This window comes from Phaseolus vulgaris, chromosome 8 (genome assembly GCF_051622355.1).
Source record: "Phaseolus vulgaris cultivar YP4 chromosome 8, ASM5162235v1, whole genome shotgun sequence".
NCBI classification, from domain to species: domain Eukaryota; kingdom Viridiplantae; phylum Streptophyta; class Magnoliopsida; order Fabales; family Fabaceae; genus Phaseolus; species Phaseolus vulgaris.
The window spans coordinates 60,467,074-60,481,559 of NC_143505.1; the positions used below are offsets into that span (position 1 = coordinate 60,467,074).

At 32.4% G+C, this 14,486-nt stretch overlaps 3 protein-coding genes across 3 annotated transcripts; 1 reads left to right on the forward strand and 2 right to left on the reverse strand.

Moving 5' to 3' along the window:
- The first annotated feature begins 3,270 nt into the window (after positions 1 to 3,270).
- LOC137824065 (uncharacterized) lies at positions 3,271 to 7,129 on the forward strand. The gene is made up of 4 exons (XM_068629508.2): positions 3,271 to 3,560; positions 3,660 to 3,769; positions 3,854 to 4,041; positions 6,098 to 7,129. The coding sequence occupies exons 1-4, from the start codon at positions 3,388 to 3,390 to the stop codon at positions 6,812 to 6,814; spliced, it is 1,188 nt and encodes a 395-aa protein (XP_068485609.1). The 5' UTR covers positions 3,271 to 3,387; the 3' UTR covers positions 6,815 to 7,129.
- A 976-nt stretch (positions 7,130 to 8,105) lies between these two features.
- LOC137824064 (UDP-glycosyltransferase 71K1) lies at positions 8,106 to 9,821 on the reverse strand. The gene has a single exon (XM_068629506.2). The coding sequence runs from the start codon at positions 9,698 to 9,700 to the stop codon at positions 8,294 to 8,296; it is 1,407 nt and encodes a 468-aa protein (XP_068485607.1). The 5' UTR covers positions 9,701 to 9,821; the 3' UTR covers positions 8,106 to 8,293.
- A 1,078-nt stretch (positions 9,822 to 10,899) lies between these two features.
- On the reverse strand, positions 10,900 to 12,747 carry LOC137824066 (UDP-glycosyltransferase 71K1). The gene has a single exon (XM_068629509.2). It carries the CDS (start codon positions 12,608 to 12,610, stop codon positions 11,156 to 11,158), a length of 1,455 nt encoding a protein of 484 aa, XP_068485610.1. The 5' UTR covers positions 12,611 to 12,747; the 3' UTR covers positions 10,900 to 11,155.
- Positions 12,748 to 14,486: the final 1,739 nt, after the last annotated feature.

Genomic DNA, 14,486 nt, shown 5'->3' on the forward strand with positions numbered 1-14,486 from the left:
AGAATATTTTCTGTTTTATTCAATCTGTCTTTCATCTATAGCAATGATACATATATATAACCATAGCATTAGAACCGTACAGAATCGTACAGATTCTTTTTCTAACATAACATCTGTAATTAAGACTAATTATAGACCCATTAATAGTGATTAAATTTCTATAATTAAGTCTAATTATAGACTCATTAATAGTGATTATATTCCTGTAATTAAGTCTAATTAAGTCTAATAATGATTTTGTCCGGTAATATGTTAATATGTTGACAACTTTGCACCATATTATAACTTAAAAAAAAAAAGTTTGCTGAAATGTAGACCTCACGGGATGATTGAACAATTTTAAAATTGTATTGTGTCACATTAAATCAGTGTCTTTCACTTTGTCGTTGTCAAAATAACATCTTTCATACTATATATATAAGTAATATTGTGTATATTAATAAAAAAATAGTATGTCACTTATTTTATATATATATATATATTAATTAGTATATATTATGTTTATCTTTATTTATATATGCATATTACTTGTAATGCGCCTAAAAACATATTATACTAGTCCATAAAATATGTAAAACTAATACATGTATTTACTATACTAGTTATACACTTAATTGTCTTGATGGTCATGAGGTTTAATCTCAATTTATGTTGTCTTATCGTAGCAAAGACTTTTTCCTTGTGCTAAGAGTGATCTTAACTTGATGGTTGTATCTTTAACATAGACTTTTAATTTTTATGGTTTGTTCTATTGTTCAAAGTGTAGGGAGTTATTTTCAAACTTTGAGAGTAACACCACCTTGCTTATTTGGGATTAACTTTAACGATGGTGATAGTATTCTCTTCACTTAAAACTAATTTCCATGTGAGGTCTAGAGACAATTGCACTAATTTGATTGAGTGTTATTCACTCTATATGTATATGATTATTACAATCCAATGTGCCTCACTACTGCCGAAAATGGTCATCAAGTTGATGTATTCATAGGTATTGTTTTTTTTTCCCACAAATCTAAGTAAAAGCTTAAGATAAGAATTGATTAACATATTAAGGATGTCTAGCTTAATAAAGATAGACCAATAGAGTATGTCATTTATTGAGCTTTCTTAATCTATCAATACTTTTCTAACTCTATTAGTTGAAGATGTTGGTAGTGATTAGAACTGAATCATTATGTACTAGGTCATTATTAGTAAAGTATTCACTAATAAATGTGACATGAGGAAAAAATCTAGGTGGAAGCACACCAATTATGTTTGTAATTTGAAAGTGTATTTTGTGAGTCAAGTTTGAGCTTCCTCTACCACAAAATTCATTTGGGACTATATTAATAAATTTTGGGACATTCAAGGTTAAAAGATCATGTTGATCATGCTTGGTATTTTGATTAGGAGCTTGATTGTTGCCATTTTCATTGTACCTATTTCCCCGTCCTCAACCTTGGTATCCTTCACAATTCCTTCAACTACAACCTCTTTTTTGTCCTTGGCCTCTCATTGTGCTATCATTATAAACAAAGTGAGTGAGAACTCTAGAACATACAAAGTCTTTGATTATATTCTGCACTTGAGTGCATTCTTGAGCGTTGTGATTAATACTATTGACAATACTTACATCTCTTTTATTATTGACATGTGTTCAGAAAGAAAGAGGTGACAAATTTGGTCATAACTTGAGATTGATTTCTTGCAAATTTGATAAATATATATCTCTTACCTCTTTTGACTTTGATTTGACATGACAAAGAAAGACGATTCAATAACTAAAAAAAAGGATAATGTTGTATTTTTTTATAATTTTCTCATTTTGATATATTTTTTTTGACAATACATCTTAATGCTTGCATTTACTTTATATATATCTTATGTTTATTTAATAAATAAACTATTAGAAAAACTTCATTACAACTTAGTGATCATTAAATATATAACTACAATAAAATAATAATTATGTATACAATTACATTAGAGACTAACTTTCTGTTTATCTTAATTTTTTTAAAAGAAATATATAATCATATATGATTGATTAATATCAATATTTTTTTAGCGTGCACCAAAAAAGTTTTGTTATAAAAAAATATCATTAAAAAAAAAGTTTATTTACGTTTTGTAAGCTCTTATGCATAAGCAATGAGTGATAAGGTTATGCAAATGAGTAAAATGTACAACAAAAAAAATAAAAATGGGTAAATAAGCACTTAGGTTTTTCAATATGTAAAATATTGTTAATGTAGTTATTGAAAGAATAAAAAACTTATTTAATCCGTAAATATAAAAAGTGCGACAATTATGTTAAATTTCACGATTTGTTTTATCCTTAACTAAATTAATGATATCTAATACATTCATATACTTAATCATTTACTCAAAATTAATGGTATGAAAAACTTGAATGGTAAAATTTCCAAAAATATGTTGTTGTATAATAAAATATATATGATTAAAAATAAATTTTAATAAATTATTAAACTATAAAAATAATTTAAAATAAAAAGAAGTAAATTTAGATTAATTTTTAAGCTGACAATAAAATGTATTTAAAGGGATACAATTGAAAATTTTGTGATTATTAATTTAAAACGTTAAACTACGCTTTATATGTTTTAGTGAGATCTAAATCTAAAAGGAATCAAAGAAAATAATAAATTTAAGGGCAAAACAGTAATTTTGCTTAAAATATTTAGAAAATTTAGAGAAACTTGAAATAATTAAGTTAAAAAATGCAGTCACTAATTTCAAATAATTTTATTGAAGTCAAGTAAATAATGTTAAATAGAAAAAAAATATTTCAATAGCTTGAAATATTTAAAAGTTCTATAAATTTTGTTACTTTACCTTTTTGCAATTGTACCTTATTTCACATATTTTTACCTTGACGACATTATCCATCGTTTTATCTATTCTTATTCATTTTTAATTTTTTAAATTAAATAAAGAAACAAATATTCTATTTTTACGTATTTATTTAATATGTTTACTTAAAAAATAAGTTATATTTTAATAATAAATCTCATTTAATTCTTAAACAAGTGATGTTTGTAAAATTATTTATTTTTAAATATATTTTTTGAAATTTTTTATTAATAGGTATTGATTAGTTATATACAATTTTTATTAGTTTTTATTCATATATGAATTTTGATTTTTTTTATATATATTTTTTTCAAATGAGATTCATGATAATAATATGAGAGTCTTCGTAAGAAAATTAAAAAAAATATTTGTATGAAAAATGTGAAAGTATTCTTGTAATAAATGTGAAAGAAAAAAAAGTTGTTAACAACATTATAAAAAACAGAGCTTTTTTTTGAGTCAAAACTTGTTTACCCTAACCCCCAATTTTCTCTTTCTCTGTTTGCAGTGCTTCGTTCCGAGCAGAGAGAGATGAACCCGTTAACATTGGTGAAGCGCACTCAGAACATCAACGCCAGAGAAGCTGCACTCGGAATTGGCGAAGGAGCTTCGTGGCACGCCAAGTACAGAGACTCGGCTTACGTGTTCGTCGGTGGCATCCCCTTCGATCTCACCGAGGGTGATCTCCTTGCCGTTTTTGCTCAGTACTGATCTTCGCTTTTCCATTTCAATTCATCAACACTTCTTTTATCTCTTAACAGTTTTTTTTTTTTAAATCTGAATGATATTTTTTAATTACTCAGATATGGGGAGGTTGTTGATGTTAATCTCGTTAGAGACAAGGGCACTGGAAAATCAAAGGGTTTTGCGTTCCTTGCGTATGAGGATCAAAGAAGCACAAATCTTGCTGTGGGTGGGTCTCTATTTTCCGGTTTTGGTTTTTAATGGACACAATGGTGAACTGCGTTGTGATGTTTTTTTTTTGTGTGTGGTTCAGATAATTTAAATGGGGCTCAGGTTTTGGGGAGAATTATTAGGGTGGACCATGTTGACAAGTATAAGAAGAAGGAGGAAGAGGATGAGGAGACAGAGCGGCAGAAGAGGGAGGCTCGTGGCGTTTGTCGCGCGTTTCAAAGGGGTAACTGTACTCGTGGAGCTAGCTGCAAGTTTTCTCATGATGAGCAAGTAAGATAAGCGTTTTACGATAGTGTTACGGAGTTTGTTTTTATGTTATGTTTTTAGATATGGGTATGTTAGTTCTGTTAACTCACGTGACTTGAAAACTTGGGAGTTAAGGTTTATATTTTGTAAATTTAATTATAGTGTTCGTATGCAGTGCGTTTTGGTTTATTGGAAGTAGATATTCATTGGTCTCTGACACTTTGATATTGTTGGTTGTAGAGCATACTCCACCCAGAACTAGCTTTTTTTGTTTGTTTAGGCTGTGATATGTTGTTGTTAACATAAAGTTTAATATTTCAGCTAATATTTTGTTTGTTTTTTATTAGATGCTATGACTTTAACAGCAGGCACGTCTAAGCTTTTTATGCTCATTATGGGTTTATTAAAGGGTTTTTCTTGGTCATACTTGCAAAGGGACTGGGTTTTCCTTTTTTGTTGACATATATTCTTTTGTCATTCTTTTCTGTTCTGATTCATGTAGGCTTAAGATGATTTATGATCCTCTTATTATTTACACTCTAATATCATTTTTCAATGGAAATTTGTTAGACTTGCTTTGCCTTTTCCTCTCTCAACTTTTTCATTTGGAGTGACTGAATCTCCAACCCTATCATCACTGAAGGCTGCATATTTGACCACCAATTCTAGTAATAGTCCTGCTCAAATCAACTAGACTTCAGTTAGCCATGACCTCTAATTTCATTTTAGCGAAGTTTCACTTGATACCTTCCCCTTGTTTAATAAAACTACTTTCAGTCTTAACACAATTTGAGTTCTGGAATTGAATTGCATTCAAGTTTTGATTATGATTCAAAGATCAACATTATATTGATATATAATGTCATACCTTCCTGAATGTTATTATAGAATTAACGCTCATTGTTTGAAAAAATGGAAATAAATGGAATTTTGGCATTGTTTGATGAACCAATGTTTTGAATGAGTATTTTATATGTCCTGACTGTAATGTAAAATTGTAATGAGTCTAAGTTGATATTTTATAAAGTTTGTGCCTTTGCTCATTGTAATGTATTAATGGTTGATACAGCTTAAGTTCTAACGTGAAATCTGCATGTATTTTTCTTTATCATCCTGTTGTTTAATTATTGAGTATTACACTTTCATTACCCAAGAAATGTTTAAATGAATGCATTTCTCTCTATCTGTAAAATTTACATTCCTTCATACGGGAATGAATATGCATTATACGGAAACTCCATTTTAATATAAACCATAGTAGTTAGTATCTTACGATTCACGATACGTATCGTACGAAACGATACGGTTTCACCCTCCCACGATACGAATCGTGTGAAGAATCTTTTTTGTCCCTGAATCTTAGTTGTATCATGCGATTCGCACAAAGAATCGCTGAATCCCGAAACGAAACGATTCCGTATTGTGTGAATCAGTGTGGATTTTAAAAAATGAGTAAATAAAAAAAGATAAACATAATTTGTTTAATAACATGTATGCACCATGGAGGTTGTTTTGGTAAAATTGTGTGGTATATATATATATACATATATATAATTTATATAATTTATATAATTTATTGTATCTTGCATGTATACATATCTTATATATTTAAGTATATATTAAATTTTTTAATGTTTATGAATCTTACGATTCACGATACGAAATGATTTACGATTCATAATATCAGCTCTCCGATACACTACTTGTATCTCGATTCTACTACCATGATATAAACTAGCTTCTTAGGATTTCCTCCCTCTTGCTATTATTGTTGGCATCATCAACAACTACTTTAGACCTCCATTATCAATTTGGCATATTAGCAGAAATTTAATTATTATAATTAAATGGAGGGCATTTTAATTTAAATATATCTTATGAAAAAATAGTGTAATTTGCTGCTTCTTTATTGTCCTGGTTGTCCGGTTTTGAATTATTTCTCCTCCTTTTTTATTTTCCTATAGTTAAACTTTTGAAGTTGTGTTCTAATATGTGTTAAATTTTGGAATAATATCTTAGATACATAGGGTTTATGAAGCAACCTTTTAATGTTTTGACTGTGTTCGTTGCCTTTATCCAGAGAGCTGCAAATACAGGTTGGGGTCACGAGGAAGACAATCCAAAATGGGGTCACGACAAATTTGACGGTCCCAAAAAAGAGACAAGAACTGGCAACAATCACTCAAATCACAATTCAGAAATTAGAGACAGAGATTCACGTTCTAGAGCCCGTGGCAGTGATGCTGGATTAGACAACCAACCTAAGAGAAGTGATAGAGAAGGGAGGACAAATCGGTGGCATGATGATGATGATGATACCTTTAAGGGAAGAGAAAATAACAGTAGAAGAGAAGAGAAGGGATCAAGAAGGTATGGAGATGATGAATTTGAACATAAGTCAAGAGAAGAGCGATATAGGAGAGAAGAAAAAAAATCAAGAAGGGACGATTACGATGGTATTCCTGAGCCAAAAGATCATCATAGAAGGGAAGACAAGAGGTCAATAAAGGCAGATGATGGTGAGTTTGAACCCAAGTTGAGAGATTCGAACATAAGGGAAGATAAAGGATCCCGGAGGAAGGATGAGGATGATTTTGTAAGCAACGCAAGAGAACCTCATAGTAATAGGGAAGACAGGAGATCTAGAAAACACAGTGAAGATGAATCTGCACCAAGGTCTAGAGAAGATTATGATAGGAAGCTAGATAACAGGTTATATAGAAATGATAGTGATCGACCAGAGTCAAAAGTAAGACATGATTTTGAGAGGAGAGAAGAGAAAAGGTCAAGAAGGTAATGACAGCATCGAGGTAGATACGAGCATGTCATTCCTTTGTTGTGGAGAGAACCTAGTTCCGGAGCAAGTTGAAAATCATTTGATAACCTGAATGTGATTCAAAGCTTCTAAAATTTCTAAGTTCATTTTGTTTGTCTTATGATTTACACTGCTGCCACCAGTGGTGATCTTACTTTTGGCGTGGCTAGTTTGAAAAATATTTTAGTGGGTTCATCTCCAATACTAATGCTAATGTATTATGTATTCAAAACATTTGGCCTGTGTATCAGTTATGCAATCTTCTCTACAGGTAGCAAAAAGCGAAATGGTTTGGCATATCGAAGGTCCCAATTTTTTCTCTTGATTGTGGGTATTTTCATTTATTTCCCTTCCCATTTTATTTGGATTTGTTTGTAAATATATGTAAAATTCGTTGGTGCTTTTAAAGCGATTTAGGAACAACACATAAATTAAGGGCTTTAGCGAAGGATAGTCGAGTCCATCAGTGCTTCCTTCTTTGATATTTTGCTTCATATTCTCTCATTTCGGAGACTTTTCAGGGGCGAAAATCGACATGGCTCACAAGATATATATGAAAACTTGACATAAACTGAAGTACATTACACAAATTCCGTTAGTCATAAATTTTGTAGTTTCTCCTTCTCTGTTTGAATCCATCTTTGACAACTGTGCAGGAGCACGATGTTGTCCTTTTGTTTCCTTGGTATGTGTACCGTTATGAGTCCAAGAACCGAATAATAACCCAACACAAGCTCGTATGATCATGGACGAATAGCCCTCTAACCGACCTAACTATACCCGGGTAAGTTGTTCTGTTATCAAAAGAACTGAATAAAACAGAACAAAGGTGCATCACCTTCCCCAACTTTGCTAAGACTAGAAAACCTCTTTCGGGCTTGAAGAAGATTTCTCTATAAATACCACCTACGTGATCCTGATCCATTGAGGACTATTGAACTTTTTGACTTGAAGTCACTTAACACTTTGAACCAGAACATTATCCATTCATTTATTTTCTTACAACAATTTTTTTACTTTAGCTGGGATACCTTGTTTCACATTATACAATCCTCCAATCAATGCTAATAAGAGATAACACGCGTCTGTAGTTGTATGTTTTACTCTTGAAATCCAAATACCAGACTTGAATTTAAAAGGCTCAAGTTAGTTTATAAATGTTGATAGTCACAATTATCATATTTACGAAGTTATAATCCACTTTATTTCCCTCTTGCAGGCGTGAATAAACAATTTGATATAACCCATACAAAGAAAACGCAAAACAGAAGAATTGCTTAAATAACGATCACAAACTGCAACCATTTTAATATTAATCTCATCCAGTTTGCACTTTTTCTCTGCGGAATGATAGACATGTTTCTGGATATAACAGATTACACAGGTTCTAATTACTGACACCATATGACTAATATTGTTTGGAGAAAGGAGCAGCCCCAGCTGTGAAATACAACTATGTTATCATTTCCTTCCCAATATATTATCAATTAGTTTTCCAACAGAAATGAAAGAAGAACCACTGGTAAGGACAGCTTTCCTTGCCTTCTCTTTCATCTCTATCACGTTCTTGTGTACCACATTATCTTTGTCCATCAATTGTTTCAGCCCTTCCTCTATCTCCTTTGCCGTTACAAAATCACTGCCGCTTCTATAGTCCAGTCTCAACTCCACTGCTAATCCATATTGCCTCACCAACCAAAATGCATTCAACTGTTGTTCTGCATAGATAGGCCATGTCAATATTGGTACACCAAACCACAAGCTTTCCAAAATAGAGTTCCACCCACAATGAGACACAAACCCCCCAATGGCTTTGTGGGCCAGAACCTCAACCTGGGGTGCCCATCCACATATCATTCCCCTACCCTCCATCCATTCTAAGAAACCTTCTGGTACGGTTCTGTCTACATTATCTGCAGTTGGTGGAGAACGCATAGCCCACAAGAACCTAACTCCACTACTCTGAAGTGCTAATGCTATTTCTCTTGTTTGAGATGGACCAAACCCTCCCATGCTCCCAAAGCAAAGAAACATCACAGAGGAAGGTGGCTGCTCATCTAGCCACTTCAATATTTTGTCATGCTGGGCTTGATCTAAATTTGGGTTAGGCTGACCCTTGAGATCAATCAAAGGACCAACATCATAGATTGGAGGTGCTTGACTTTGACCATCAGATAATGCATCGATAACATGCTTCTCTAGATCTGAAAAGGAATTAACAATGATCCCTTTGGTGTCCAAGAATCTCTGAGCAAGCTTGTAATATGCAGCATATCCACCATCTTTGTTAAAAGCAGCATCAGGCAAAACACTGAGAGGAACTGGATCCGGGAAACCGGGAATCAACAAGTCATGTTCAGAGTCATTGAAAACATCCTCTATCTCACGGTTCAAAAGGGAAAACATAAAAGCTGTAAATGCAACATTTGAAGTCATGAAGATGTAAGAGGGGATGCCAAGTTCATTCCCCACATCAACCATGGGTAAACAAAACAAATCTAGGACCAACCCAACAACTGGTTGTGACTCAGACCTAGGATAGGATGATAAGATGTTTTGCAAGGTGGCTTTGACATGGGGTTTCAGGCTCTCCATGAAGATATATATGTAGTGTTCAAAAGATTTGGCAATTAGCTCCTGTGGGGGAAGTTCTACAAGAGAGAGATCAATGAGCTTGATCTGAGGTTGTGAGGCTAAAACTGTTTTGATGTAAGAGTCTGAAAATGGAGTAAGAGGGATCTTGATGCAGAGAATTTTGACTGAAAGGTGGTTGTCACGGTTGATCAGAAGCTGAGCAAATTCGAGGGATGAAGTCAAGTGGCCAATCCCTGGTGAGGGAATGAAGATCAGCTCTGCGTTGTTCTTCATCTCAGTGCTGAGAGAATAGTGTTTGCACTTGGTTTACGCCTTTCCCTGTTGGCTTTCAATCACACCACTAGAAGGTAGATATTTAAGTTGGTTAAGATAAGGTGTGTATATTAAATGAAATAGACTTTTTCTCTAATATGTAGAAGTGTTTCAATAAGTAAAAACGAATAGACCTTTTTTACAAGTTATTAAATGATTTGACATGATCTCTAAGAACTATGTGTGTTTAATTTAAGTAATTTGAGATAATATGTAGGAACATTTTAAAAAAAAATTGAATGAAATATGAGAAGAAAATAGTGGATTTGTGGAGATTTTTTTATAAATAAAACAAAACTATATACTTTATTATAGACCCGAGAGAGACTCTCCAAAACATATAGTTTTTTAAAATATAAATTAAACATAAACAAAATATATGAACATAAATACAATTTTTAAAAAACATAATAGTCGCAGTAAAATTTTAATATCTTCTTCTTAATATAATAACATTTTTTTTAATTTATTTTTTTTTATTAAATTTGATGCTTTATTTATTTTTTTACTTTTTGAAGCTTATATAAAAATTAATATAGTAGAGTTTTCTCTTTTTAAATGAAAATTAATAAAAATTATGTGTTTAAAAGGTTAAGTTATTGATAATTTTTAAAGAATTACTGTTAGGATTTTATTTGAAGAGGATAATAAAAGAAGAAAAAGAAAAAAAAAGGCTAGTTGTAGGTAGACGAAGAAGTGGTGAAAATTTAACAAAAAAAAAAAAACTGAGAATAAAATAGATATTATGAAATAACTTATTATTAATTATAATAAAAGCTCTATTATTATTTTTTTAAGATTTTGGATTACCAAGTATGTTTAGATGAGAGTGAGAGTGAAAAAGAAAGAAACGAGAATGATTATACTCAACCAAACGATAACATTACTTTCTCTCTCTGTTTTCATTCACCATTGCACAATACATCACCTCATCCAAACACCATGTAGAAAAATATTTAAAAGCTATAATTCTTTGTGCTAGTAAGATCGTTTTGAAAACAAATTCTTCATATGAATTTCAGAAGTTAATGGCATCCACAAGAACTATGTCTATGATTGTGTTATAGCAAAGTTGTGTCTCTTACATTAAGTTTTTCACTGCAAATCAAACACACACTACCTTGCCTTTTGAGGATCTCACAAACTTAGCAAAACATTGTGAAGGATAATTGTAATCTGGTTGTTCATATATAGATTGAGTCTCTCTTTGTAGATGTAAAGATAAGATTGATCCCTCTACGTATCTTCACTTCATAAAGAGTGTTCTAACACTAGAATACATTAGTTTTTATCATAACAAAGAGCCTTCTGACAGTAAAATACATTAGTTTTTAATCACAGCGAAAAGAACCTAACATTGATTTCTATTCACCAAACGTTGTGTTGTTAAAATCATCACCTTGTGAATCAATTGCTTTAGGCTTTTTCATTAATTGATTCATTGAAGTGGGCAATTCCACCCATGAAATTCATTGTCATAACATCAATGAGTTTCCCAACAGAACTGAAAGAAGACCCACCATTGAGGACAGCTTTCCTAGCCATCTCTTTCATTTCTTTCACCTTCTTGTGCACCATATTATCTCTATCCATTAATTGTTTCAGCCCTTTCTCAATCTCCTCTGCCATTACAAGATCACTGCCCCTTCTGTAGTCCAGTCTCAGCTCCACTGCTAATCTAAACTCCCTCACCATCCTGAAAGCATTCAGCTGCTGTTCTGCATAAATAGGCCATGTCAAGATTGGTACCCCAAACCACAAGCTTTCCAAAATAGAGTTCCATCCACAATGAGACACAAACCCCCCAATGGCTTTGTGGGCCAGAACCTCCACTTGAGGTGCCCAATCACATAGCATTCCCCTACCTTTTGTCCACTCTAAAAACCCTTCTGGTAAGATTCCCTCTTCAATTTTTGTTGTGGTTGGTGGAGAACGCATAGTCCACAAGAACCTAACCCCACTACGCTGAAGTGCTTGTGCTATTTCTCTTGTTTGAGGTGGATCAAAACTTCCCCTACTCCCAAAACAAAGAAAAACGACAGAAGAATCAGGCTGCTCATCTAGCCATTTCAATATTCTGTCATGTTGTGCTTGATCCAAATTTGGGTTAGGTTGACCCTTGAAATTGATCAGTGGACCAACAGCATAGATAGAAGGTGTTTGTATTTGTCCATCACACAATGCATCAATAGCATACTGCTCCAACTCTGAAAAAGTATTGACAATGATCCCTTTGGAGTCTTGGAACCTCTGAGCAAGATTATAATAAGCAGCATAGCCACCCTCTTTGTTAAAAACAGCATCAGGCATAACACTGGAAGGGAATGGATCAGGGAAACCCGGAATCAACCATTTAGGATCAGAATCACAGAACACATCACCAACTTGACGTTTCTGAAGCGAAAGCATTAGACTCAAAAACCCAACATTTGAGGGCATGGACAAATAAGAAGGGATCCCTAGGTCGTTTCCCACATCAATCATGGGTGAACAGAAAACATCTAGGACCAACCCAATAACAGGGTTTGAATGAGATGATGATAAAATGTTTTGTACTGTGGCTTTGACATGGGGTTTGAGGATCTGCAAGAGGGTGCATATGTAGTGTGGTATTGATCTCTTTAGTAGTTCCTGAGGAGGGGGCTCTACGTGAGGGAGATCAATTGCTCGGATTTGAGGTTGTGAGGCTGTAACTGATCTGATGTATGCATCTGAATAGGGAGCGTGAGGGAGCTTCATGCAGATGATTGTGATTGAAAGATGGTTATGATGGTTGATCAAAAGTTGTGCTAATTCGAGGGATGGAGCTAAGTGGCCAATCCCCGGTATGGGAAAGAAGATCAACCCTGCTTTCTTCTTCATTTCAGCCATTAATTTTCAAGTATGGTGGGTGGAACTGTGTTTAACTCTTGCCTCTTATGGTGTGGCAGTTTGTGACTTTGATTCAACTTCACTTTGATCTTTCATCATACAACACAGATGCAGATGTGACATGAGAACTGATGCTTTTCTTCGTACATCTAATCAAATAATCAATCATTATAAGCCACATAATCAATTCAGCATAGCCAATTGTTATAGGCCACATGGTAAATTTTCAAGAAAGAAAACAAGTAGGACAAAGCATTATTGAAAAAATTGAAAAAAAAAGAAAGTATGAAAATATTTGACACTACAAAGTTAATTAGCCAGAATTAGTGAGGTTAATCAGTAATAAAAAATTAAATAATACACTTTTAAACATGACTAAACTCTATAACCTGCATCAATATTAAAGATCCACCAAAATAATATAAATAACACAGATTCCAAGAATCAAGTATGTCAATCTACAATACTGAGAATACCGAATGGCGATACTAAATATAACTTGAGAGTCGGAGTAGCAGTTAACATCCGAGTGTAGATTACGTGAAAGCCGAGGAGTAGAATGAGGAAAGGAGAGCAAAAAGCTTGCTTGGAGAGAAACAAAAGTGCAAACCAACTAATCAAGAAGGTAAAAGAGTTATCTTGATTCTAACATGTTCGAGAAGAAAATTCAATCAGAAAATCACGATTAGAAATATTACTTTACCGAAAAATTGGAACTATCCAGTGCAATGAGTTTGAATTTCAAATAAAAGTTGCATAAATATTGCACAAAAGAAAGAGCAGATATTAAATAAGAATTAGAGCCAGATTGAACATTAATGTAGTCACACAATTTAAGAATGCTAGACTAATTATTTAGTCTGCTTTTTTTTTATTATATTATATTTTATTATTAAGTCAAATTTAAATGAGAGTTTTTAAATGATGAGAGTACTATTTTTAGTTTAAGATCATTTCTCGTTTGATAAGTTTTCAGTTAGTTCTATTCAGTAACTAAAAACTGTTAAAATATTTCTAAGTGTTAAAAATCAAAACTAAATCTCTCCTTTTGGTGTAAATATAAAATAAATATTTACGAAACAATTAGATAATAAAAAATAGAACAAAATAGAATAATGACACCAATAATTTTTAATATAGGAAAACTTTCTCAACTTGAGAAGTAAAACTCATGGACCTAGTTCAGAAAATACATCCTCTATGAAAGTAGGATTATAAAATTTGTTTCTCTCACTCTATGAGGATAACACTCAATCTCACCCAAAAAGGATGAAATACAAAGTCTTTCTAGTATCTTACTAGGTTTTCTAATCTCACCGTTATGGTAGTTATCTATTCTCTATATGTTATGTTGTTCTTCTCCCGCTTGCATTTTCTTCCTCATAACAAGTGTTCCTTTTATATAGGGAAGGAGAGGAAGACTTTTTCATAAAGAGATAATGGATAATTAATGCTTATCAAATTTTCAAGATACCTTGAAAATACTATCTTCAACCTTTTAGGTTGAACTTCATAGTCTTCCAGAAAAATGTAATTTCAAGACTTTGGAATGTCCATAATTGAATATACTTAATGAATCAATTATCAAAATTCATTGGTTATGACTTCCCATTAAAAGGAGGAATTCTGACACAAAGCTGCTTGTATTTAACGACTCTAAAAATTTATATATCTTAAGAGTAATAATATTAATAAATTTATTAAACAGTGAAAAATGTTTTCTTAATCAGGATATCTCTATCATCAAATTAAGTTAAAAACTAATTAATCCCTCAAAAGGGGTCAACTCTTCCAACCGAAAACAATTAAAAATGATTAATATGAAAAGTGTAGGTTACATGTCTTTTTTAAAGTCTTGGAATTGTCTTATGTCAAT